At 40.7% G+C, this 26,113-nt stretch overlaps 1 protein-coding gene across 1 annotated transcript in view; it reads right to left on the reverse strand.

Annotated features, from left to right (window-relative positions):
• ELAPOR2 (endosome-lysosome associated apoptosis and autophagy regulator family member 2) overlaps positions 1-26,113 on the reverse strand; it is a 185,840-nt gene that overhangs the window by 80,156 nt on the left and 79,571 nt on the right. The window contains exon 2 of the mRNA XM_047848990.1: positions 10,281-10,401. Coding sequence (XP_047704946.1) covers positions 10,281-10,401 — 121 coding nt within the window. The remainder of the gene's footprint in view (positions 1-10,280; positions 10,402-26,113) is intronic.

A 26,113-nucleotide genomic window follows, 5' to 3' on the forward strand; every position in this document is an offset into this window, starting at 1 on the left:
CTACTTTAAAAAAATATCCATTCTCTTACAATCTAAACCAAGAGGTCATGTGTTAAACTCAGTGTTCTTTTTCTCAGCTTTATGCCTCTTTTCTGACCTCTATTTCTGCTACTGTGAATCTGTAAAGGTTGAAATATGCATGTGTGAAGAAACAGGGAAAAAAACCATTTATAGTCATCCATCACCAACTAGCAAAAAAGGCTGGGGCAATTTATTTAACCCTCTATACCTTGATTCATTCATATTCCAGTGAGAGATCACTTCACTTTCTCCCTCATAGGACTGCTGTGGTCCCCTGAGACACTGGAAATCACTCTGAAAGTGAAAAGTGACATGAAAATTCAAAGCATCTCTATGATCATGCAACTACCCAGTACAATGTACTAAATAACAGCTACTGAATTAATCATTTATATGCTGATTATCATCTATGACTTATGCCTAACAATAAAGACTATCTATTTAATCCTTTCACCACAGGGACCTTTTAATTTTGCTATTTCTTCCTCCAGAGACCTCATGCTTTGAAAGATGGTAACTATCAATTACATTTATTCATAATTCATTCATTTTTCTACTTAATTCAAGATAATTTATTACTGAAATTTGTTTTCTAAACAGTAAACAGCAATAAAAACTAGTAATAAAAGAAATTTTTAATTTTTAATGAGATGCTGACAAGTTAGTAAGCCTATGTAATGTCATTACAGATAAGTACCTGAGAATCACACTATATTACATGAAGTCATTCAACAAATACTTCCTGAGTACACAGCACTTGGTTGGCAAAGACCACACACCACATATATTTTGGAAACAATCCTTATTCTGATGGAGTTTCTATGCTAATCTAGTCTAGACTTATCTACCTCAAAATAGATTCAAAATTTATATTCACTAAGCTAAATTCACTGTAAATTCTATCTTATCTATAAACCTAAGTTAATAGCTAAATAAAAAGTAATTACATATATTTATGGGAAAATGAATAAATCAATTCCAGAAATAAGACAAGCAAATGTGCCTCTTTTTTCTTCAGTTGTTTAGTTTAATTTAAATAAGATTGATAAGGGGTGCCTGGGTGTCCGACTTCGGCTCAGGTCATGATCTCACAACTCGTGAGTTCGAGCCTCACAGGGGGCTCTGTGCTGACAGCACAGTCAGAAAACAAAACAAAACAAAAAAAGTAGAAAATGGCATCTAGGAGAAATTGAACACAATACTGAGTCCAGCAAATCTCAGATCTTCTTTTTCCTCCCTCAGGGCTAGTGATGTAGGCAACACGTGAAGACTACCTTTTTATATTTTTACTTGTGAAATTCTCAGAAAAGAAAAAAACTACATCTCATTTTACAAAAATTAAAGTGAGATAGGAGACATTCCAACAAGTGCATGAATACAAACCAGTCCTGGCTAATATTCTCTAATTCGCTCTTCTCTGAAAAAGAGGATTTCGTGAAAGCATTGCCCCTGCATCTCTGAAAACCAATTCCCGCCTCTAACATCCTTTCCAGTGGATGGGTCCTCACACAGCTCTGTCCGTAGGACCATATGACTATCACTGCACTTCTTGAAGGGGACTGATGAGCCAGAAAATGATCCCCAGCCTCCCCCAAAAAACAAAACAGCTCCTGGCAGGAAAATTGATTTGTTATCCTGGCAGATTAACAATCCCCATTAAATTGGTTTCCAACCTTTTATGAGAAAAAGCTAACTAAGGTAGTTTTCATCTTTAAAAAAAAAAATAACAAATGGTTTTTATTGTGGCTTTCTGACTTCAGTGTTTAATAGGGGAGAATACCAGTTCCAGTCCATCAGGCACAAGATGACATAAGTTTTATAGAAAAAAATACAACAGCGAAGGTCAGGGGAAGGAAAACATTGAGAGTACTTGATGAGGTCACCAAAGGGGCCAGAAACGATGCATTTGTGAAATCAGTTTTCTCAACTTCCAATTATGTCCCAACACTTTGATTCTTATCATCCTGAACTTTTCCTCTTCCTAAGAAGGTGTCAGTCACCCTCTACTTCCTAATATGATTCTGCAGTTTTGAGGGCTGATTCCCTCACCTCCTTATAAAACATGTTTTTCAGAGAACCACCCTCAGCCTAGTTCCCACCAAACACCACAAGTGACCTAAAGGTTGATTTCTGAGCTGTCCTTTTCATAATCCCATTTGCTCAGGCCTTTCACCTGCCTCATGTGTTGCTGAGCCTATGCAACTTCCACACCCTTCCCAACTGGAACTTGATGCGTCAACATTCCAGACAAAGCCTATTGAGGACAAAGTATGCCTCTCCTTTTCCATATAAAACAAATTTTCACACATCTGATTGGATCTCTGTATTTTGCCTACAGAATGAAACAGCCAAGTCGGTCTCTAATTTAGAACACCACATTTAATCCACAAACATTCCAAGATTCTAGAGCTTTCTTAAGAGCCATGAGAGGGCTACAGCACCTCTCTTCTTGGCATGAATGAAGAAGGACCCTATTCTAAAATAATAATTTGTATTGCTGAGGAGCACCTGGTTGCCGCAGTCAGTGGAGTGTCTGACTCTTGATCCCAGGTCGTGAGCTCAAGCCCCACGTTGAACATGGAGCCTACTTTTAAAAAATAATAAATTCTACAGTTGAATAAAGTACCAATTTTTTTCTAATACACATTGAATAATGAAAGTATATGTATTAAGCATCAACAATATTCTAGGCACAGGGAAAAAAAATACTAACTAACCAACTTTTCGTTGTATATGAGGATACAACTACAAATGTGCTGTAAATTCTGAATGTTATTCTCTTACCTTTCAGAGAAAGAGATACAATTAAGAAGGTAGTGGCCCCTGGATGGCTCAGTCAGCTGAGTGTCCGACTCTTGGTTTTGGCTCAGGTCATGATCTCATGGTTCATGAGTTCAAACCCCACATCAGGTTCTGCACTAACAGTGCAAAGCCTGCTTGAGATTCTCTTTCTCTCCCTGCCCCTCCCCTGCTCTCTCTTTCTCAAAAATAAATAAACTTTAAAAAAAAGAATTAAATCTACAGCAAGATCATTAATGCATTAAAATGACCCATCAATCAATATATCTGAGCCTTTACATGCTATTTTTTTAAATCCTTTAGTTATCTGGATATTAACTTGCATTATATTTTACTCAAGAGATAAAAGTTAGGGGAGTATGGATGTCTCAAGAAGAGGGACTAACACTTGTTCAGTATATACTGTAGAATATTCCAAAGAGTCAGGACACCATAGGAGTTAACATGAACCCAGCAGCTTTTTTCCCTTGACCTACCAGTGTGATGTAATAAAAAAAAAACCTTTTTGCCCTTGACCTACCAGTGTGATGTAATACAAGTACCTACTTCAAAAGGTGTGGCGATGCCTAAATAAATTTGAATGAATACATATAAAACATTTATAATTGTGCCTGGCATGTAGCAAATAACTGTTAGCTGTTATAATTCTACATTATTTTAATATTATTATTATTGTTACCATTAAGTTATATTACTATGTTACCTAGCACTGTAGATTAGATGTATCAATTCATTTAACTTCCTCAGACATCCATGAATAGCTGTCTCCAGGTCAAAGTCCTTGGTATGACACACAGGAGCCTGTGAGATTTGCCAAAATCTCTGTACCCTCTTATATTCTCTGACAACCATTCATACAGCTCTCAGAATGCACCCAGGGAAACCCAGTGCTGCCTCCAGTCTGCACCTGTGTCCATGTTTCCTATGTCTCAAAGGCCACTTTGTATCAGTGAATTCAACAACTTCCTTCAGGGTTTGCTTCAGAGATGCTCAGAGAATTAACATATATGGCCCATTAAATATGGCATTTATCAACTCAATCCTCGGTATGGACACAATTTTTTGCACGGAGCTGCCAAAGCTTAGATAATTTTCCAAGGTTATTAAGCTGGTAACAGATGATTCTGAACTTCAAACTTCTATCTGCTTCACTGTGAGCCCTCTTCCTGTGAACAGAAATCATCCATCTTCCTTGGTAAGATCACCTCAGGTGTTTATATCTATCATTCACTTTGCCCCAATACTATAACATGTTTACCCATCTGCTCTTATTACAGTGAAAGGTCATAGAAAACAGTCATCTTTATAAAACTATTTTTGGATCCTTATTGTCAAGAACATAGGAAATGATAAATGCTTGTTCCAGTGAATAAATTAAAGTTCCATAAGTAGCTGTGAACTGAATATTTTGCCCAAGATATACAAGTTGGTTGCAGATCTGGGATTTAACCATATGAGTATATCACACCTGACCATCAACCATGAGAGGTCTTCAAACAAACACCAATGTAGTTAAGGCTGCAAATGTACCTGCAGAGCAAAGAAATCACATGAAATTAGTTAAACCTAGTGCCTGGGTGGCTCAGTTGGTTAACCATCAGACTCTTGGTTTGAGTTCAGGTCATGATCTCATGGGTTCATGAGTTCGAGCCTGCATCAGGCTCCATGCTATCAGTGGGGAGCCTGATTGGGAATCTCTCTCTCCCTCTCTCTCTGCCCCTCCCCAGCTCGTGTGCTCACATGTGCATGTGCTCTCTCTCTCTCTCTCTCAAAATAAGTAAATAAAAATTTTTTTAAAAAGTCTTAAAAAAGAAAGAAATTAGTTAAATCTAGTGTAAGTAGAACTATATAAAAGTTTACTAAATTAGCCAGGCACGTATGCTTACACCTGTGTTTTCCAAAAATTATATCTGCAGAAATTAGCCTGTGGAGTCCAACTACACATTAGATAAAAGAGTCCTGTAATCAAATAAATTTGGCAAACTCTGAACAAAACAGGATGCACTTAGCACACAGGAAATGTTCTATAAATATGTATTAGGTTTCTCAGAGACTTTAATATGAAACTGTTCACTGTAGCCCTCCATGAAGGGGATTCACCATTTTCTAAACATACTAGTATTTCACCACAGAAAACTCTGCAAACACTTTGTTTACATGAAGTATTTCTTGGGATTAGTATTCCATGGAACAGACTTACAGCAAAATATGTGACTGCCACTTAGTGCCCAGGTACTGTTTGCCCACGTGCACTTGCTATTGTCCCAGTAACAACTCATCACAGAACAGAAACAGACTATGAGTTGAATTCTGGGAAAAAGTCTACATTTGCAAGAGCTGTGATGCCAAGGAATGGATTTCTCAATCTCCCCCCCTCAGAAAGCTAAAACCAACTCTCTCTTCAGGAGAATCCCTCCTCTTCCTTTACTTCTAAACTGAAATTGAAAGCTGTTCACTGAAACCGTCATGAGTGACTCTGGCTATAAATAGGTAACAATAGAGATCTGAGAGAAATGAAGAAAAAAGGGAAAAAATTATATTCAATTTTTTTTCTAATCAGAACATTAACACTTTTTGATCCAAGATAACCAAATATTAGAACTTTATACAGATACTAAAGCACAAGATTACAAAACGCCCACAAGACTCTGACCGAATTGAGGCCAACATATTAAATGGAATTACAGCTATCTTAAATGGTCATCCTCAATTAGAAAACAGTGTGCTATGATTGTGCTCAAAGTCATGACTAATATTTGAAGGGGAAAGCAACAGAAGACACTCCCAGGAGGGAGAGGTATCTTGTAATGTTTATGCCCACCTCAGTGCCTTAGACTTGTCTGAAAATACGCAAGGAAATAAGTAAAGGAATCCTCTGCCCATTCCCAGTAGCCAGGCTTTTATTTTTAAGGTTTGGGCTTTTCCCCAGTGAGACAGAGATAGAGAGAAAGGGAGAGGGAAAGATGGGGGGGATGGAGGGAAGGAGAGGAAGGGAGGAACAGATGAGGGATGAGAGAGAAGGAAGGTATACCCCCACCCAGGCAAGCATTCCAAAAAGACTATTGTTTGTGATGATCTAACAAGGTCAAGGAGACCCCAGAGGGCCAAGGCAAGATTTTAGGGAATTGACCCACAATGGAGAAGAGGTGGAGTAGAGATAGGGGCTCTGTCCCTTGCTCTGGGAGAAGACAAGGAGTGTCGTAGTCCAGCAACGGCATGTTGTCTGCGAGCTGGGCCTGAGTGACACCAAGACCTCAAATGGCCAGTGACACTCACAAACACAAGTCTCCTGGCACCAGGGCTTTGGAGAAGCAGCATAGTTCTCTGGAGCTAAGCCTGGAATTACCAGACAGAAGGAGGGAAATGAGGGCATCTCAGGGGCCTGCCTGGAGCAGTATTACCTGAGAGACTGAGGAGCTTGCCCCAGCAGACGGGACAGGAGGACAGTGGAGGCCACTGTCAGTTAACAACCAGAGGCCTCTCTATGCCGTTTCCTGAGCCCTACAAGCTTCCCGCTCGCATACCACCCAGAGTTCTAGCACAACACAGACTTCACCAATTTCACTTACAAGAGCCTCGCAGCCAGGTTTTTTATATGATTTTTTTTAATAAAGATTATACAATATAGCTTGCCCATCAATCTTCTGGAAAAATTTACAATGGTTACCTGAACATTCCTATCAGCCTCTTCCTAAGGAAAGGCCTGTACTGCTTCTCCTGATTAAAAAAAAAAAGAAAGAAAGAAAAAAGAAAAAAAACCTACCCAATTACATTCTGAAGCATCTACAGCAATTTCAACTGAGCCCAAACTCTGGGTGTGATTTCATTTAGACATTACGATATGGAGAAATTAAGTCCAACTCAATAATTGCCCTAATACTCTTCACTTATTTGAAGTTGCCACATATCATATTTCTCTTTTCTTTTTCCTTGTGGCCTAACTACTGGGCCACATCATTATGACCTAACTACTGAGTCTAGCACCTATGGGCATCACTCGCCAGCCAAGGTTGTGGTATCATCCCACGGCTTGCAAGAAGCATGCCAATCCGGAACCGTAACACTTTTAGCCTCCTTTATCCTTGAACCACAAGAGTTTCTAAAATCCTCCCTTGAAGATATCCACCAATAAACTTTACGTCTCCCATGTGGGACCCAGTAAAGTCCCCCATCCTGACGTGGCAGCCTAAATCAGAGGCAGGCTCTGGAATCAGACATGTCTGTACTTGAATCCTAGATCTGCCACATCCTGGTCATATGACCTGTGTAATTCTTTAATTCTGACTTTTCTCATCAATAAAATGGAAACACTGGTATCTATCTGAGAGGGTTGTCATAAAGATACGATGGGAGAATGATATAAAGCCCTCAGCACAATGTTTAGCATACAATCGGTGCATGAGAAATGATAGTTATTATTAGCCATAGAAAATCTAGGCCACTGAGCAAATACTCAGTTATTACTATAACTGCCTGCAGGAGTACTTTAATGTCTAGGAATGTGGTAAGCACCATGGTTAGTGCTAGGAATTAACTAAGCTTCTAAGTTACTTAGATATGTTTTTCGTGCTTTTTAAAACAGTTTCTAGAGCAGACATAATCACATTATGCGGAAATAAATGAAAATTCAGACTTCAGAGAAAATGCCAAGATTAAAAATGTCCCCAGCCATCATGTCAGTATTGTCATTTTAAAGTCAGTACCATTTTTAAAGTAGGTAGTATCATTTTTAAAATAAAAATTAATAGTGACTTGATTACTAGTCAATTTTTTTTTAGAAAAGTTCTAGCTGGAGTGTGAGATTCATAACATTATCTTTGGAAGACTGGTAAATAATGTGCAAAAAAAAAAAAATGTCCCTGGCCTTCTTCAAATAGAAATATTTCCTATTTAAGCATCAAATCTATGATAGATTTTTGAACCTTTGGCCAATACCTTTAATCAGCGATATGCTGGTGAATGTTTAACAACCAGCTCTCAGGGGAAAGGACGCACCTGGTTTGTACAATTTGCCAGTTTCCATGGTGTGAAATACTCCACCCAGGCCTGTTTCAAACTAATAATCAGTTTCCAAAAGCCAGTGCCAGCCAGCACCACCACAGCACCCAGATAAGGAGTAGCGTTCATAATGGTTAGGTAGTCTACCCCAACAGGGTTGCTTACAAGGGAACCAAGGAATTAGCTCACAAGTAAAAGGCAAATATAGATTTAAAAAATATACAGATTTTCTAGGAAAGTAACTGAAGCATCTTACAACAGGCTAATTCCACAGGTATTTTTCAGACTGTTTCCCTTTTGCACTCAAATTCCCCCTTAGTGAGAGCTATGCTCTTTCTGCATAGGTGGCTGACAACATTCCAGCCTTATATCAGCTTATTCTATAGTAACCTTGCTATCCTCTGAAGAATCATGCCAGACTGAGGGGCACCTGAGTGGCTCAGTTGGTTAAGCGTCCGACTTTGGCTCAGGTCATGATCTCATGGTTCATGAGTTCAAGCCCTGCATCAGGCTCTGTGCTGACAGCTCAGAGCCTGGAGCCTGTTTTGGATTCTGTGTTTCCTTCTCTCTCTGCCCCTCCCTGGCTCTCAATGTCTGTCTCTGAAAAAGAAATAAACATTAAAAAAAAATTTTTTTAAAGAGTCTTGCTAGACTAAAGTCTTCACTGGCTAGAAGGATCCCAGGTTCTCTCTTTATTCACTGAGGATCTTCCACTAATTTGCCCCATAAGACTACTGCTGTCTTCCTGTCTCCCTTTCATCAGTAAACCCACCACCCATGCTAATACCTTCTCTAGCCAGTAAGAGAGACAGGTTCTATGAATGGGAAAGAATTAATGATCCTTTAATAATTTGCTTATCTATTTGTTCTTGTATTTGGAAACAGAAAAACTTAGCTTTTAGGAATACCATTTTGGAGACAGCATGAAACCCAAAAAAACCTGTCTGTGTCTTACTTCTGGCTTTGAACTCCAATCTATCCCGAGACTACTTCACTGCAGGAACTCATCACTCAACAAATGAAAGGATTAAAAAAAGCAGAGTTTATAAATGAAAACAAATTTAATAACCTATTTCTCTATTAACTCATAATGCTGCACTTCCAACCTGTTTAATTGCTAAAAGACAAGCTACTGAATGTGACATTCATCAATTCTACCATCTGTCTGTAGGTTACACTAAAAAGGCAAATTACATTATTTCTTTGGCTTAGAAAAAAAACAAACCCAGCGCTAAATGGAGGAGTTGTACGCATGGATGTTGGTGATGATAGCAAAGCAATGAGAATGTACTTAATGCTGCTGAACTGTACACTTAAAAATTGGTTCAGATGGTAGAGTTTATGTCTTTTTTTTTATTTTTTTTTCAACGTTTATTTATTTATTTTTGGACAGAGAGAGACAGAGCATGAACAGGGGAGGGGCAGAGAGAGAGGGAGACACAGAATCGGAAACAGGCTCCAGGCTCTGAGCCATCAGCCCAGAGCCTGACGCGGGGCTCGAACTCACAGACCGCGAGATCATGACCTGGCTGAAATCGGATGCTTAACTGACTGAGCCACCCAGGTGCCCCGAGTTTATGTATTTTTTACCCAAGTTTTTGAAAACTTTTTTAAAAACGTAAAGGAAAAAATCTATTAAAGAGAAATTCTGCCACTCCGCCTTCCAGAGTTGCAACTAAGATGGTAAACCAGATTTTAAACAGATTTTCTTAAAAATAAATGAAGGGTGCCTGGGTGGCTCCATCAGTTAAGTGTCCAGCTCTTGATTTCGATTCAGGTCATGATCTCAGGAACCACGAGCCGGGCATAGGGCTCTGCACTGACAGCGTGGAGCCTGCTTGGGATTCTCTCTCTCTTTCTTTCTCTTTCTCTCTCTCTCTCTCTCTCTCTCTCTCTCTCTCTCTCTCTCTCTCCCCTTCCCTGGCTTGTGCGCATGCCTAATCTCTCTCAAAATAAATAAATAAACAGAAAGGAAGGAAGGAAGGAAAGAAAGAAGGAAGGAAGGAAGGCAGGCAGGCAGGCAGGCAGGCAGGCAGGCAGGCAGGCAAGCACCTTCAACACTGCCTGGGTCTAATTACAGACTTCAGGCATAAGGGCACCGAGTATTAAGAAGAAGCTTTTGGGGCGTTAAGCGTCCGACTTCAGCCAGGTCACGATCTCGCGGTCAGTGAGTTCGAGCCCCGCGTCAGGCTCTGGGCTGATGGCTCAGAGCCTGGAGCCTGTTTCCGATTCTGTGTCTCCCTCTCTCTCTGCCCCTCCCCCGTTCATGCTCTGTCTCTCTCTGTCCCAAAAATAAATAAACGTTGAAAAAAAAAAAAAAAAGAAGAAGCTTTTGCACTGCTAGATGTCAATGCTATATGCTCATTTTTCTAAAAGTCTCTTACATTCATTATAATTAACTTCGTGGGCCAAACGGATACAGTTTAATCAGGAAAACGAACAGTCAAAAACTCAAAACCTACTGCATTCTTTGCCTCTCACTGGGTCAGGCAGGCCAGAGCAGTCCACTGCAGAATTCGGAATGGCGACTCTCCACCGGGAGCCGCTGCTATCACATTCTGTATATTCAAAGTGGTAATCTTTCTGCAAACAATCACAAAAACAAGCCTTTGTTAGAGCCAGTTTTAATGGGACGACCGTGCTTTCTCAATCACCCCCCAACCTGCGCACAAGCCTGATTCCAAACAGTACTCTCTGCTTGACTCTCGGTCTTACCCTATTGCCTTCACACCAAGCAGGGCTTTGTTTTTTGTTTGTTTGTTTATCAAAACTCTATCAGGCCGGGCACTGAGTAGGCACTGAGGATATGAGGAGGAACAGCCAATGCTCTCAAGCTATGACCGTTGACCTTGAGTCTCACCTCCTAGAAAAGCACACTACAGCACACTACCCTCTTTCTTTTGCAGATATTTTTAAGCTCCAAATAATTGATAGATATGATTCTAAGGGCTAAATAACACTAGGAAACTGAATACCACCCCTGTCCCCAGTTGTTCAAAGAAAGAAGAAACCATTCCCATTGACCTAATTCCAGCTTAAAATTTAACAGCAGGTATAATAATTAATCATCTAAATGTTAGTAAAAGGCAGTTTTTTAAGCACCTTTCCCAGGCTCCATACACACCCACCACAGCAGGCTGCCGTCGATCACAGAATATAAAATAGACATTTATTACAAATGCCAAATTAGGACCAAATCCACTTAGCTCTAGCTTTTGGGTGCTTTGATGTTTTCACAATGACCCCTCCCCTGGTCAGAGCACATTACAACTGTGAGGTGCTTGAACTGAGGGAGAACAAGGACACAATGTCATTGGAGCATTTTAAGAATGAAAGAAATTCTTGGGGCGCCTGGGTGGCGCAGTCGGTTAAGCGTCCGACTTCAGCCAGGTCACGATCTCGCGGTCCGTGAGTTCGAGCCCCGCGTCGGGCTCTGGGCTGATGGCTCAGAGCCTGGAGCCTGTTTCCGATTCTGTGACTCCCTCTCTCTCTGCCCCTCCCCCGTTCATGCTCTGTCTCTGTCCCAAAAATAAATAAACGTTGAAAAAAAAAATTTAAAAAAAAAAAAAAAAAGAATGAAAGAAATTCTAAATCCTCCCCCAAATATTTTCAGTTCAATATCCTCTTTATTCAGTGAATATCTTGGATGTGGCTATTTGGATTCATTCACTCTATTTTGCCTCCCTTACTATATCAGTGACCAGAGAGAACAGAAAACTCAAGTCCTATCACCATCAGGAAATCAGGTGTGTGAGGTGGAAAGGTGTATGTGTGTGCGTGTGCTTACGCATGCACACGTGTGTACACAGAGAAAGAATATCACTTAAGAAATGGCTCCTGAAATCAAAAAGGTGTGGATTTGAACTCCCATCTCACTACACCAGGTACAATCTGTGTAATACTGGGCAAGCCACTTGACTTCTCAAAGCATACATTTTTCATGAGTAAACTTAGAATAAGAATATTTCCTACCTTGTATGGCTGTTGTGGAAATTATTTAAGATAATGCATGGAAAATGTTAGCTGTATCAGGCTACACTGAGTTAGCGCTTGATGGATGGTAGAGATATTATCCTTACTAAGGATCGTGAGGGTGGAGAGGATGATAGAGAAAGGAGGTAGTGGAGATGTGGTAAAGCACAAACTGTCTGAGTCTGTTTCCTCTGCTTCAGTTTCTGCATATACATAAGATAAAATGATAAGGGATCAGAAGGTAGAGAAGGTGGAATTATCAGGCTGGAAGCAAAGGTTTTTATGCTGCATTGACACTCTGCCTCAGAAACAAAATTTAGTATACCTTCAGGCGATCCTCTGTGAATATTATTTTTCTACTCAAATATCTGACCACTCAAGACAACAGATAATTTGAGATTAAGTTGACAAGATCCTGGTTTCAAATATGGCTGTCAGTTAAGGGTAAATCTACATACCTAAAAAAAAAAAAATCATTAAAAGCAGCCAAATGGGAAAAATGTTCCAGAGAAAAAGTTGGGAAGAGGGAAGGAAGGAGGGAGGGGGGAAGGAAAGCAGTAAAAGTTCACTAAATGTAACTACATAGCATGGTCAGACACAGAAGTCATCATAAAGTAAAAAATAAACAACAAAACAAATGGGTGAAGAAACAACACACAACAAAGGTTAATTAACAATCCTGGGTTTCTAAAAACTAATCCAGGAAAGGACAAATAATTATTTGGAAATATGGTCAAAGAACATACACAACTCATTAAAGAGCGATACAAACTAAAAAAGTTAAACCTCGACAAAGAAATACAAACAGTTTTCATCAAGTTGGCACATTTTTAAAATCATGTTTAAAAGTTTTCTAAGGCCTGGGTGACTCACTCAGTCAGGCATCTGACTCGATGTCTTGATGTGGGATCGAGCCCCACATCAGGCTCTGTGCGGACAGTGTGGAGCCTGCTTGGGATTCTCTGTCTTCCTCTCTCTCTGCCCTTCCCCCCGCTTCACAGGTGTGCACTCTCTCTCTCAAAATAAATAAACATTAAAAAAAAAAGTTTTCTTAGACTTCAGTGCAGTAAAAGGGACACTTGTGTGCCTCCCATCACAGAGTAAAGTGATGCAACCTTTCTGGAAAAAAGTGGATCAGTAGCTTTAAAGTGGTCAAAAATTTGAACCTCAAATCCCTCTGGTAGCACCCAATCTAAGGGGGAAAAACAGTTAATGTGGTCAGAGATTTATGTGCAAAAATGCTCCTCACAGCTTCCCTATAACTAGAAGTAGTACCATTAATAGCTGAACATGATAGAACCATACATTATTTATCTGACATTGTTCACATGCATCTACACATGCATCGGTACTCATAACAGTGACATGGTTCAGGAAGGACAGTTAACAATATTGCCATGGTTCAGCTGAAACTCAGACTGGGTGAATGATTTAGCCAGAGACACCCAGCTACTATGTCACATAGCTAAGAGCAGAAGTCAAGCCTTGTGTTTATTTACCAGAGTTTTCAGTTTATATAACACCATTATGCTTAAAATAGAAGGTTACTGTTTTAAAATCGAAGGAATGGGAAAAGTTTCTAGTATCAAAGCCTGATGGTTTGACAAGTCTAACAGTGAGCCTGGGGATGTTGTATATTCAAACAGGAGACAAGAGCACGCAGAGAAGCAGAAACCATTGGATTCCCCCCTACGTTTCACAGTTCTGATGGCAACAAGCCCAACATGAGTATCACTGGGCCAAAATCAAGGTGTCGGCCTCCCTCCAGAGACTCTAGGGAAGAATCCACTCCTTGCCTCTTCCAGTTTCTGGTGGCTGCTGGCATTTGTTGGCTTATAGTCTCCACCTCTGCAATCACACTACCTTCTCCTCTTCTGTCTTATCTCCCTCTGCTTCATTCTCATAAGTACACTTGTGATTACATTTAGGATCCAGTTAGATAATAAAGAATAATCCCCCCATCTTAACTTATTCACATCTTCGAAGTCCTTGTTTCCATAAAAGATAATTCATGGGTTCTAGGGATGAGGACATGCCTATGTTTTCTGGGCAGGGAAGGCATTATTCAACCTATTACAATCCATTCCCTGGCTCCAAAGGCACATGTCCCTCTCACATGCAAAATATATTCACCATATCCCAACATTCACTAAAGACTCAACCCATTATAGCACCAACTCAAAATCCAAAACATCATCTATATCTCATCAGCTCCAACGTCCCAGAAGTAAACCTCCAAATCAGGTATGGGAAGACTCATTATGATACACATTGAGGCAACATTCCTCTCCATCTGGCACCTGTGTTACCTGCTTCCAAAATACAATGGGTTTGGAACTTAACAACAGTTATAGACATTCCCATTCTAAAACAGATGAACTGGAAGGGAGAAAGGGAAGGAATAAGCCAACAGTCCCAAATAATTTCAAAATCTGGCAGGACAGATTCCATTAGTATTCCATTAGAAACAATCCTCTGCAGTTTAGGGCTCCAACATCTGGGCCCAGAGCTCCACTCTCAGAGTCATTCTTAGGTTGTTTTTTTGTGTTTTTTTTTGTTTTTGTTTTTTTGGTTTTTTTTGCTTTGTTTTTTGAAAAGGAGAACATATTTGCAGCTGAGCTGGTTTATTAAGCTGTTTCTTGCCTGTAAAATTTTGGGATTCCAATGGCCTTCCTCCATTTCACCCCCCTCCGTTCCTTTCAGTTCAAGCTGGCAGTGTTTCTGCTCACGTTATCAAAAACCTTGTGAGTCTCCTGTGCATGTCACAAGATTCATTCCATTAGACGGAGGATCTTCCATAGATCTTTCCTGGACAGTCCCAGCCCTATTCCTGGCTTCTGCTGAGAGGGTTAAAAAGACCCATGAGTCTGAAACTCAATTTCCTCAGCACTAGCAAAAGGTTTTCCAGACACATTCTTGGGCTTCTCTCCTCAGTGTACTTTCATAATGGCGGGTCTCCTGATTTTAGCATTGTCTGCAACCCGGACAAAATGAGAATTTCCCCAATCATCGAGTCTGGTTTCCTTTTTATTTAAGGATTCTTCCTTCAATTTGTCTATTTCCTCTCACATTTTACAACAAGCAGCAAGAAGGAACCAGGCCGTACCTTCAATACTTTGCTCAGGAATCTCCTCTGGAAATATCCAAGTTCATCACTTATAAGTGTTGCCTTCCACCCAAACGTAAAACAAAATTCTTCTGCATTTTCCACTACTATATAACAAGGACCATCTTTCCTCCAATTTCTGATCGCATATTCCTCATTTCCTTCTCGGCCCTAACCAGTAGCACCTTCACTATCTCTACCAACATTCTGCTTAGGGCAGTTCACCTTTTCTCTACTGTGCTCCTCACCAAGTTCTCACTGAGCCCTCAATGGCAGAGTCTTTGGTACTCACATTTCTGCCAACAGTCTGTTCCAGACAACCCAGGCTTTTCCTACAATGTGCCTTAAACTTCTTTCAGTTTCTGTTCTTTACCCAATTCTAAAACCACTTCCACATTTTTAGGTATGGTTACAGCAGCTCCCCACCTCTGGGTAGTAATCTCTGAATTGGTTTTCCAATGGTTGGTGTAACAAATTGCCACAAATTTAGCGGCGTACAACAAAAGAAATATCTTCTTACAATTCTGGAGGCCAGTAGTCCAAGCATCACTGAGGCATCAGCCAGGCCACGCTCCTTCTGGAGATTTCAGGGAAGAATCCATTCCTTGCCTTCTCCAGCTTCTGGTGGCTACCAGCATTTGTTGGCTTGTGGCCACATCACTCCAGTCTCTGCCTCCGTGGACACATTGCCTTCTTTCTCCTCCCACTGGGACTACATTGAGGGCCCACTGAGATAATCTACTATCTCAAAATTCCTAGTCACATCTTCAAAGCCTTTTTTTGTTGTTATTTATCATGGAAAGGTAACATTCACAGGTTCCAGGGATTAGGACTTGGGCAGGGGAGCATTATTCAGCCTATCACAACCCACTATTGTAGAATGGCCTTGACCAGCCATGCACTTACATAATGGCTTCCTTGTGTCTCTTGTTCCCACTTATTTGTATTAGGAAGTCTTCCCTATTTTCACATCCCACTGAGAAGATCCTGGCCCTCATATGTAAAATTCAGGTAATTTGTTATCATCGTTCCAAAATAATGATGCTGACAAGTCTGACATGAATTCCAAAAGAAGGCCTCAGAATAAGCTAGGAAGCTCAGAAAACTCTCTTTTACCACTGTCATTCAAGTTGCCAATTAGGAGATGAAAACATCAGTAAGAACAGGTCAAAGGCATACCATATTCTCTGGCTGTAATGGCAGATGTCATATGTCAATTAATTTTCCTAAAATTCTTTATCCTATCTGCCTCCTCCCAGTTACTGACCTCTCAAGGGCCACAGCTACTCTATGTTACAAAATGCTTAGGATCGCAGCAGGAAGCTTTAATGTGTTTATTCATAATTTAAAAATAATGAAATGCAGACCTATTTCATGAAGAGGGCAGCACTCAGGGTCAGGAATTTAGGTTGTAGCCCAAGCCAGATGGGTTTTAAATTATTTAATAGGCTATTTCATCTGGGCTGATAACAGAGAATTTTCTTTAAAAAGTGTTTCTATGGAACACAGCGATGGAACAAAGTTCCCCGAAGTGTTGAGACAGCTCTTGCAAAACCAGTGCACGGAAGCTCATTTGCTTTAATTGTAGAAGAGGGACCCAGGCAGAGCCTTTTCACCTTACTTTAAAAAATAATAAAATAAAATAAAATAAAATAAAATAAAATAAAATAAAATAAAATAAAATAAAATAAAATGTGTTTCTGAAGGCAACCCTTAAATCCATACCAAAGATGTAAGCAATAGCGTGAAGTAGTAAAATCACTAAAGATACAATATATACTCCTCAAATATTCTTATTAGTATTCAAGGTACCAAATAAAGAGAGTTAATAGCAAGTAAGTTTTCAGATTTATACATAATACCCCAAAACTCTAGTCACAGACCCATCTACACCACTGAGCACTTCAGTGATCCCTTGGAAATGGGAATTTCCCAGGTGTTACAGAGCTATTAAAAAGGTAAATTTTTTCTTATACCAATGTAGAATACATGTCAAAGATTTTATATATCATTAATTAGCAAGTCAATCCGTAACATGTTGTAACAAGTTCCAAGGAGAATTCAAAGAACAACCATTAGCTGGCAATCAGGAAAGCGAAATGAACAAAGAGATGCAGAAAGAGTAAATATCCAGAGGATGATGATGAATTAATTGCATTCCAAAGAATAAGACACACTCTCACCTCCATGGACAAGAGTCATCTGTATTACTATTGGTTTCCTACAACTCAACAGTGTTGTATAATAGTTCAAAGACAAAGGTATAGGCCCCTAGAGCAACTGATCATTCAAGCAAGGGGCACCACACAGGACACCCAGTCATCTTTTCTGCCTATTTCAGCATGTTTCACAAGTTTTCCTGACAAGTTGCAGGGGCAAAAGTCCTGATAATTTCAGGGCTCCAGACAGTTTATTGCCAAACATAATGACATGAATCAGAGTGTGCTCTAAAAACAATGCAACATCAGCTCGCAAGCCACACTCTCCAAATCACAGACTGGACAAAGCATTTGGACCTACCATACACAAAAGATGGCAGCTACTTAGACATGTCTGCAAATCCCAGAATGCTGGGGCACGGAGACACTGCCCCAAATAACAAAATGATGGTATCCTTCGAAAACTTTGCAGTGTAAATATGTGGGAACCAGAGAACAACCCAAAAAGAAATAGAGCATGGAATTACTACTCATCACCAAACATTTAAGGAAAGATAATCCCTCAGTAGAAATCATGGTACTCCCCCCAGAAACACATGCTCACAAATAAAAACCTAGGCACAAACTCTCAAAAAGCAAAAACTCAAATTGTGTTCTCTTACAACTAAAACACAAAATATCAGAATACGATGGAATAAACACTGGAGTCCCCAAGTGCCCCTGACAAACACTCTCCTTGACTAATCTTAAGGCGAGCTCCTCTGAACTCTCTTCCCAGGGAAGCCTTGGCCTTTGGGCATCTGTGTTCATCCTTGCACACCCAGTTTTAGAAGTCAGTTTACCCAGAATCTCCCCCCACTTATACTTGATGGTTTCCCACCCTGCTCCCTGCCTATGAACCCCCACTTGTCCGTGCTATATTCAAAACCCAGCCCATTTCTCTACAACGTCTCTTTTCTGCTATTACAACCGTTCCAGAATAAAATCTGTTTTTACTCTTTGAACCACCAACCAGTTCTGGTTTCCCCTGACACCCCCAAACACAAAAGTTGTTTATATTTCAAAAGCCTCATGGCATCCACAAAAAGCTTGGGGTATTGCCTCTAAGCATGATGACAACTATTAGAATTTTACTACACATAGGCTAGCCAATGGTTCAAATAAATCTCACATATAAAAATAATACGCATATATACATATCTTGACAATACACACATTTTATATGAAACATTAACATATATAATGATTTATGCTTATAATAATATGTATCATTTTTATATGTTAACATTAATATATACCATTCTTTACTATGTGGCACTTGGTTTATTAAATAAGCACTATGGCCTAAGTGCTATGGGGAAGATCTAACATAATTACAACACATAGTCCTTGTACTCAGGCTTATTATTTTGTTGGGAGCAGACAGGACACACATGTACCATATGATTTTATAAGAAAGCATAAAGATTAGGGGCTCCAGAGTAGAATACAAGTATCACAGGTCAGTGTTCAAATCAAAACTCCTTCTGGTGAAAATTACCAACAAACATCCCTTAACTCTCCCATAAGGTACAATGTTGTTCCACTTCTCAATAAATTCATCGCAGTCTAAACCCTCTAGCAGATATCTACTGTAGAGGCTGTTTCAGGCAAACAGGCTTGATCGATGGAACATAGAAAGGGCCGATAGTCAACACCTGGCTGAATACAGACAGGCCCATCAGGGGACCCACCTCAAAAAATCCATAGGCCATAACTAACCAATGGGCTACTTACAACCAGGCACAGCTACAAATACAGGGGAAGATTCTGGGGTTCCTGGGTGGCTCAGTCGGTTAAGCATCCAACTTCACCTCAGGTCATGATGTCACAGTTTGTGGGTTCAAGCCCCACATCAGGCTCTGTGCTGACAGCTCAGAGCCTGGAGCCTGCTTCAAATTCTGTGTGTGTCTCTCTCTCTCTCAGTCTGTCCCTCCCCTGCTTATACTCTGTCTCTCTCTGTCTCTCAAAAATAAATAAACGTTCAAAAAAAAAATTTTTTTTTTTGGGGCGCCTGGGTGGTGCAGTCGGTTAAGCGTCCGACTTCAGCCAGGTCACGATCTCACGGTCTGTGAGTTCAAGCCCCGCGTCAGGCTCTGGGCTGATGGCTCAGAGCCTGGAGCCTGTTTCCGATTCTGTGTCTCCCTCTCTCTCTGCCCCTCCCCCGTTCATGCTCTGTCTCTCTCTGTCCCAAAAATAAATAAACGTTGAAAAAAAAAAAACTTAAAAAAAAAATAAATAAATAAAAAAAATTAAAAAAAAAATTTTTTTTAAAGGGGGGAAGATTCCATATGTCACCATACCTCCTCATCTTCCCCCTTTTAAAACAGCCCCTATCCACGGCCTTGCTGCAGACAGCCTCTCCTCTGCTGTCCTGCCTCCTGCTCTCTTGAGGTGTATTCTATAAACTTCTGTCGCCTTTGTCACTGCCCGCACCACCGACTTCCACCCAGTCAGTCGCCCCACGTTTGGGGGCCCTCATCTGATCAGGAGAGACACCCCATTTAGACACCACAACTATTTCTTAGCACCCAAATGGCTTGCTTTTTAGGAGCCATGTTTTCTGGAAAAATAAGGGAGAATATGCATGAGGTGACCTCATTATGTAATGATTTCAGAATCAGAACAAATTTCTGTGAGCTGGACCACCTGAGCAGCTTTTGAGAAGAAAGCCCTGAAAGATAGCAGGGTTTGTACGCATTCTAGCCCTACCAGTTCCTTCATGGTTAGTTTGATAGGGTGTGACAAACAGTGACTCAAAGCCTGAAGGTAATATGCCTGAAGATATGCAGTGAAATACAGTAGCCTGAGGGTGGAGAGACAGATGAGCCACTGAGTGAACTAATAAAAGAACAAACGAAACTGCCTGGTCTTCTGTGGAAGACCTCAGGGGAACTCTGAAGTTTGTTCACGGCAGTGACCCATCAATGAGAAATTCAGTTCCGAGTAGCCCCTAGAGTCAACTAAGAGGTGACCATGGTTAATTATAGAGACGCAGATGAGCACACACTGTATTCAAAAGAATACAGGCAGTTAGAGGACTCAGGCCTCACAGAAGAAGTGCTAATACCTATGAGAACACGCACACAGGAATGGGACAAAAAGAAGCAAATATAATCCATTTTCTTCATATATGGTTCCTTCTCCTTGAACGTTTTTATGTAAAGCATTGAGAACAGCACACCCTGTATTTGATGAGACTGCAGCTCCTTTGGGAGGAAAGCTCTCGAATCTAAGTGCTCAGCAAACAGCTTGCACCCATATTTGAGACAGCGAAGCAGCAAGAAGGAAAAAGAATAGGAGCCTATAGGGCCTCACACAAATACTTCGACTGCACTCCAGTGAGTGAGCAAACTCATCCTACTTACATGCGAAGGTCAAAAGTGTGAGAATACTTACTGCAGACACACATGCATCTTATAATAAAAACTTCCTTAGCCCACATTATCAAGTACATGTGCACTGCAATGTGCAGTAATATTTATATTCAGATTTTTCTTTTATAAAAGGAACGCAGAGTTACCATGGGAACCTAAGGCTAAGTGAAGTAATAGGTATCTGATCTATTTATGACACATCCTCTTCGCCACATTTGCAGACACTATTGCTTTTGTGAAATTATTTTGACAAAGTTCATGTTTTAAATTGGAGTTCAATGTCTCTCTGTGTAAACAGGGCCTCATAAGCAGTCACTTCATTTTATAAATCAATATATATTTATTGAGCACCTCTCATGTGCCAAGCGTAGACACGTGGACGCTGGGGATACTGCAGTGAACAAAGCAGCCTAGTCCCTCGTCTCATTGGGCTTACATTTTAGTGTCAGTGAAAAGTGCCCAGGGCTTCTTGGAAGAATCCAGGCTAGACCATTTTCCTTCTATGGTGTCTCAATGCAAGTTTTTAAAGGGAGAGGCAAAGAACTGGAAACAACAGACCTAGATCCCAATCTCACCTCTACCAGTGAGAAACTGAGCTAGGGAAATGGACGGGACCCCATCAGAGAAAAAGTTGGGTTTTTTTCCTTTGCTTCTGTTCCAGCTTCTATTCTTACTAGGATCTACAGCCCCACCCTACTCTGCACATGTCTTGTAATGCCAATACCGTATGTCCTCCTTGGAAGGGGCAAGGAGTCAATCACTTCTCTAGAAGAGATAACATATAACAAAGGACCAGGTGAGAATGGCCAGAGACAGCTATCATAGGTGTATTCCAGACCACCAGAGCTAGACATCTCCACACCAAGGCCCCCTGGCTCCAAGGAATAATGCCTGGGCTCTTGTCTTGGTTCTAAGCGGTTCCTGGATGCCTGAGAGGATATGTGCACCTGACCACCATCCTCAATAAAACCCCCCAAACAAAGACAAGACTCATGCTTCTTTCCTGAGTCTCCCACATGCTCTGTCCATATTTCTTCTCTCTATATCTTCAATAAACTTTGCTTTTACCTCCTGCTGGCTCACATTTGATTTCCATCCTGCATGAAACTAAAGACCCTCTGGGCTGGTCCTACAAGATTGGGTCCTTAGGCCCGGCCTGCCTGCATCAAAATGTAAGACCTCAAGCAACTCAACCAACAGTATGCACTCAAGTTCCTCTTAATCTTTGAAAGAAAACTGTAGAATTATAGTCTATATCTCATATTTTCATGGCTCTTAATAAATGGGAACCAACTACCTCCTGTACTACCCTGCACTGTCAGGGAATAATATTCTAAACCAAGTCTACCCATAAAGAAATGAAGAAACTTCAATTTTCTCAAGTAGTTTATAGCTAGACATCTATAATAGTACCAATATTGGAAATGTTAACTTTAATACTCTCATAGAAGATACTGAGTAAAATGTATTAAAAAGCCTTTAAGGGGGGCGCCTGGGTAGCTCGGTCAGTTAAGCGTCCGACTTCGACTCAGGTCATGATCTCATGGTTCATGAGTTTGAGCCCCGCATCAGGCTTGCTGCTGTCAGTGCAGAGCCCGCTTCAGATCTTCTGCCCCCCTCTCACTCTGCCCCTCCCCGACTCATGCTCTCTCTCAAAAAAAAAAATTTTTTTTAAGTCTTTAAACACATGCAATCACTATTTTATTATCTAATTACATTTAAACTTGCTGAATTAAACATATGTTTGTCTTTGCTCCCACAAACCCACAAGAATTTCTCAAGAGAGTAAGGAGTAAAATCCTAACAGTTTAAAAAGACAAAGATAAAAAGATTAGAAGTGAAAATGACAATAGACACAGATGTCAACAATTTTTTAGAAGACAGAAAGCCTAAGATGAGCTTTATCAACTTACCAAAGCAAGAAAATCTGAAAGCGAAGAGCTACATAGGCAGATGAAATGAGAAGAAAGCTGATTTGAGCCGCAGGAACTCTCAGAACTGAAAGTACCAAATATCTCAGAAAGCCAACAGAATCTGCGAACAAGACTGGTTGAAAACCTGTTTGAGAATATAGATCCCTTCCTCCCAATTCCCTTCCACATCATGACAAGAGATAAGAATTATTTCCTCTGGAAAAAGTGGAATAGGGAGTTTAAAGATTCGGGACATGAGCAAAACAAGTGGAAGGAAAGGCCTCTTGACAAAAATAGGGGACCATGTGAACTAAATACTGAATGATGAGATCTGCCTCAAAGACACTTAACCATCAACACTCAATGCCAACATCCAACCCAGCCACCTCCAACACCAGTGTCTTTTCCACTTGGGCCACCTTCCCTAAACACTAGCAGAACGACCTTCCTGCTCCCAAAGGAGCCCTCGGGGGCTGTGACACCTCACATTATGACAGTCACCCCTATCATTTCAACTGATTTTCATATATGCTTACCTTATAATTGATATTAGCTAGAATCTCAATTTTGTCCCTTGTCCACAAATACGGTAATTATTTTTGTTACTAACAATAACACTCACATTTGCAGAACCCTGTAAGCTTTCCAAAATAATGCTTATAACCTTTTCTGACTCAAACGAGGCCACAGCATAGCCCTATGTAGGAGGCAAGGGTCTTATCTCTGTCATGAGGGCCACTGTCCTGTTTCAGTCACCATCTCGTGCCTCCTGGATGGCTATCACCAGCAGCCTAAGTGGAGTTCATCTTCTGCTCTTTCTCCCTCATGACGCTCTGCAGCCAGGTCTAATTATGTCATCCCTACTCAAAACCCTGCAACAACTTCCATCTGGCTGAGGAAAAAGCACATAAATGGTCTCTGTCTCTCCACATTTCATTTCTCAACCTGTTTCATGTATGAAATATCGAAACAGGGTATGTGCTACATGCTACACTCTTCCTTGCCTCCAGGCCCTCGCACAGGACTTGTTCTCTGCCTGGAAGTCTCTCTCTGCCCGTACCTGGTCATAACCTAAGGACATCTGTACAGTAACAAAGCACCATGTAGCAGCTCTCTTTCAGTCTCATCCGTCACATTTGTGGGACCAAGGGCAAGGGTCTGAGGTGTCCTTTCCTCTTCTATACCCACCCACACCTTAAATAGTCTCCACACATACAAGTGACAACGCCCGCTGCCCACCCGGTCTGTCACCACTGCTCCCACAGCCCACAATCAGGATGCACCTGGGAAAAGCCCATGAAGGCCCCAGCAGCAGACCCAGGCCCTTAAAGCATACAGTTCAAAAGTCATGTCATCTAGAGCATGGCATACAAGGGTGGGGGGCAGGACATCCAGGTGGGTTCCTTGGCCAGGTGACTACATGACAAGAAGAGGAACACAACTGGAAGAGGACCAGAATGAGGCCCTCTGCAGGTGGTAACGATCCCCACTGTATAACAACATCCACACAAAAAAGAATATCCTAGGAGGGAGGAAGAATCCGATCTAACTTTAGACGGCTTTCTTGAGTGAAGGTAATATATTTTTTTGTTTGTTTATTTTTTCCCCCTAACCTCAATTAAAACTGCACAGTGGTATGTAGAAGGCCAATTTTCCAAACAGGGAAAAGCCAAATCCCTGGAAATCCATCTATTCTGTCTAATTACACATGGCTGCAAGCTTATCTGTGTGTAATAGCAATTATACATTTTTTTAAATGTTTATTTTTGAGAAACAGAGGGCGGGGGGGGGGGAGAGGGAGGGAGGGAGGGAGAGAGAGAGAGAGAGAGAGGAGAATATGAGTTGGGAAGGGGCAGAGAGAGAGAGGGAGACAGACAGAACCCAAAGCAGGCTCCAGGCTCTGAGCTGTCAGCACAGAGCCTGATGCCAGGCACGAACCCACGAATCGTGAGATCATGACCTGAGCCAAAGTCAGATGCTCAACTGACTGAGCCACCCAGGTGCACCATCAACTATACGTTTTTTGATGTAAATTAGGCTGAAACTGAAAAGGCACCTTTGCTTCTGCAAAATTTGAGCAACTACTTACTATTTAATGAGCACCAAGAGAAACAGCATCAAAAGTTTCAAAAACGTATAGGGGCGCCTGGGCTTAGCCAGTTAAGCATCTGACTTCGGCTCAGGTCATGATCTCATGGTTCGTGAGACTGAGCCCCGTACTGGCCTCTGCACGGACAACAATAGTCTTCTTGAGATGATTCTCTCTCTCCCTCTCTCTCTGCACCCCTCCAACACCACCCCCCTCAAAATAAATAAACTTAAAAAAATAAAATACAAAAAACTTGAAAACAATCTAAATGTGCAACAAGAGACTGATTAATAAATTATTGTATACTCACGACAGGATTTTATATAGTCCATTCTAAAATGATAATGCCAATGCCATATTTAATAAAAATATTTCTGACATTTAAGTATAATATAAAGGTTAAGAAACACTATGCCTGAACCCTTTTAAGGTACATGAGTGTATAATCAGTATATGGAAAAGTGACTCAAGGTATATATACCAAAAGGTTGACAATGGTGAACTGAATGCTAAACATAGTGATTTCTATTTTCTCTTTTGTGATTCTGTATTTTCAAGTTTTTCTATAGTTAAAATGTGTTATTTTCTCTAAGTTGAGGTACTTGCTCTGCTAAGACAGAAAAAAGATGCTCATATTTCTCTTGACTTTAGGATAAGGTACCTGGTAGGACGTGCAAAAATTTGAAGGCTTTCACTGAAGGCTTATTCCATTACCATTCATTGGCACCTCAGTCTAGGTTAGTTTCTCTGATGAGTGTCAATCACCAAGCAAGGCTTTAAGGACAAAGGTCCCAAGACATAGGTCAGATAAATTCTGTACAAGGTAACATGGAAGAAAAGACCCAGAGCGTAAGTACTGGATAAGCAGGCAGATAGAAGGAGGATTCTGCTACAAGGAGGAAAAAGAAAAATGGCAAGAGTCAGAAGGAAGGAAAGAGAACAAGGAGGTACAGGAGTTCTGAAAACACACCTGCGGGATTCATGAACTTGGGCCAGGAAGAGGCAAACTCTACATCTGAATCCAGCTAAGCCATTGGCCAAGGGCAGACAGAAAAGATTTATAAAAATAAATTTTAAAATCAAAAGCTAATAATCATCAATGCTACCACTTGAAATTGAGCTTTACTTGTAAAGAGTGTCTACAGAAATAGCAGAGGTGATAAGTGGCTCTGAACATTTTGACATCTCAATCATGTTTTTGCTTGCAAATTTTGTGAGCTGAGTAAAAATAAGCTGAAGTTCTTTTGCACTCAACTGACGCTATAAGAATCTCTCAAATAAACAGAATTTTTAAAAATCCTAATAAATCCTAATAACGCTTATTGTCATAACTACACTCCTAGAAAACAACCTTAAAATATCTAATATCTATTAAAAGGTTTTCCTTTTTAATCAGAAAGAATAAAAGTTGTTCTGTCTGACCAGCATCCTTTTCCCATTTCTATCAGGTAACAGCATGCCCCCTGCCCTAGTTACCTTTTGGCGAACTATTCTAAGATCCCATGCAGTTCTGAATGGGCAGCCTGGAACACCATGCTGTAATACAGACCTGTCATCTGGCCATTATTAGCAAATATTCACTGGTGTCAGCCAACGTACAGAAAGCCCACCACAACTTCTCTTTCCCAGCCTGCCCCAAA

The sequence above is a fragment of the Prionailurus viverrinus genome, chromosome A2 (assembly GCF_022837055.1).
Source record: "Prionailurus viverrinus isolate Anna chromosome A2, UM_Priviv_1.0, whole genome shotgun sequence".
NCBI classification, from domain to species: Eukaryota; Metazoa; Chordata; class Mammalia; order Carnivora; family Felidae; genus Prionailurus; species Prionailurus viverrinus.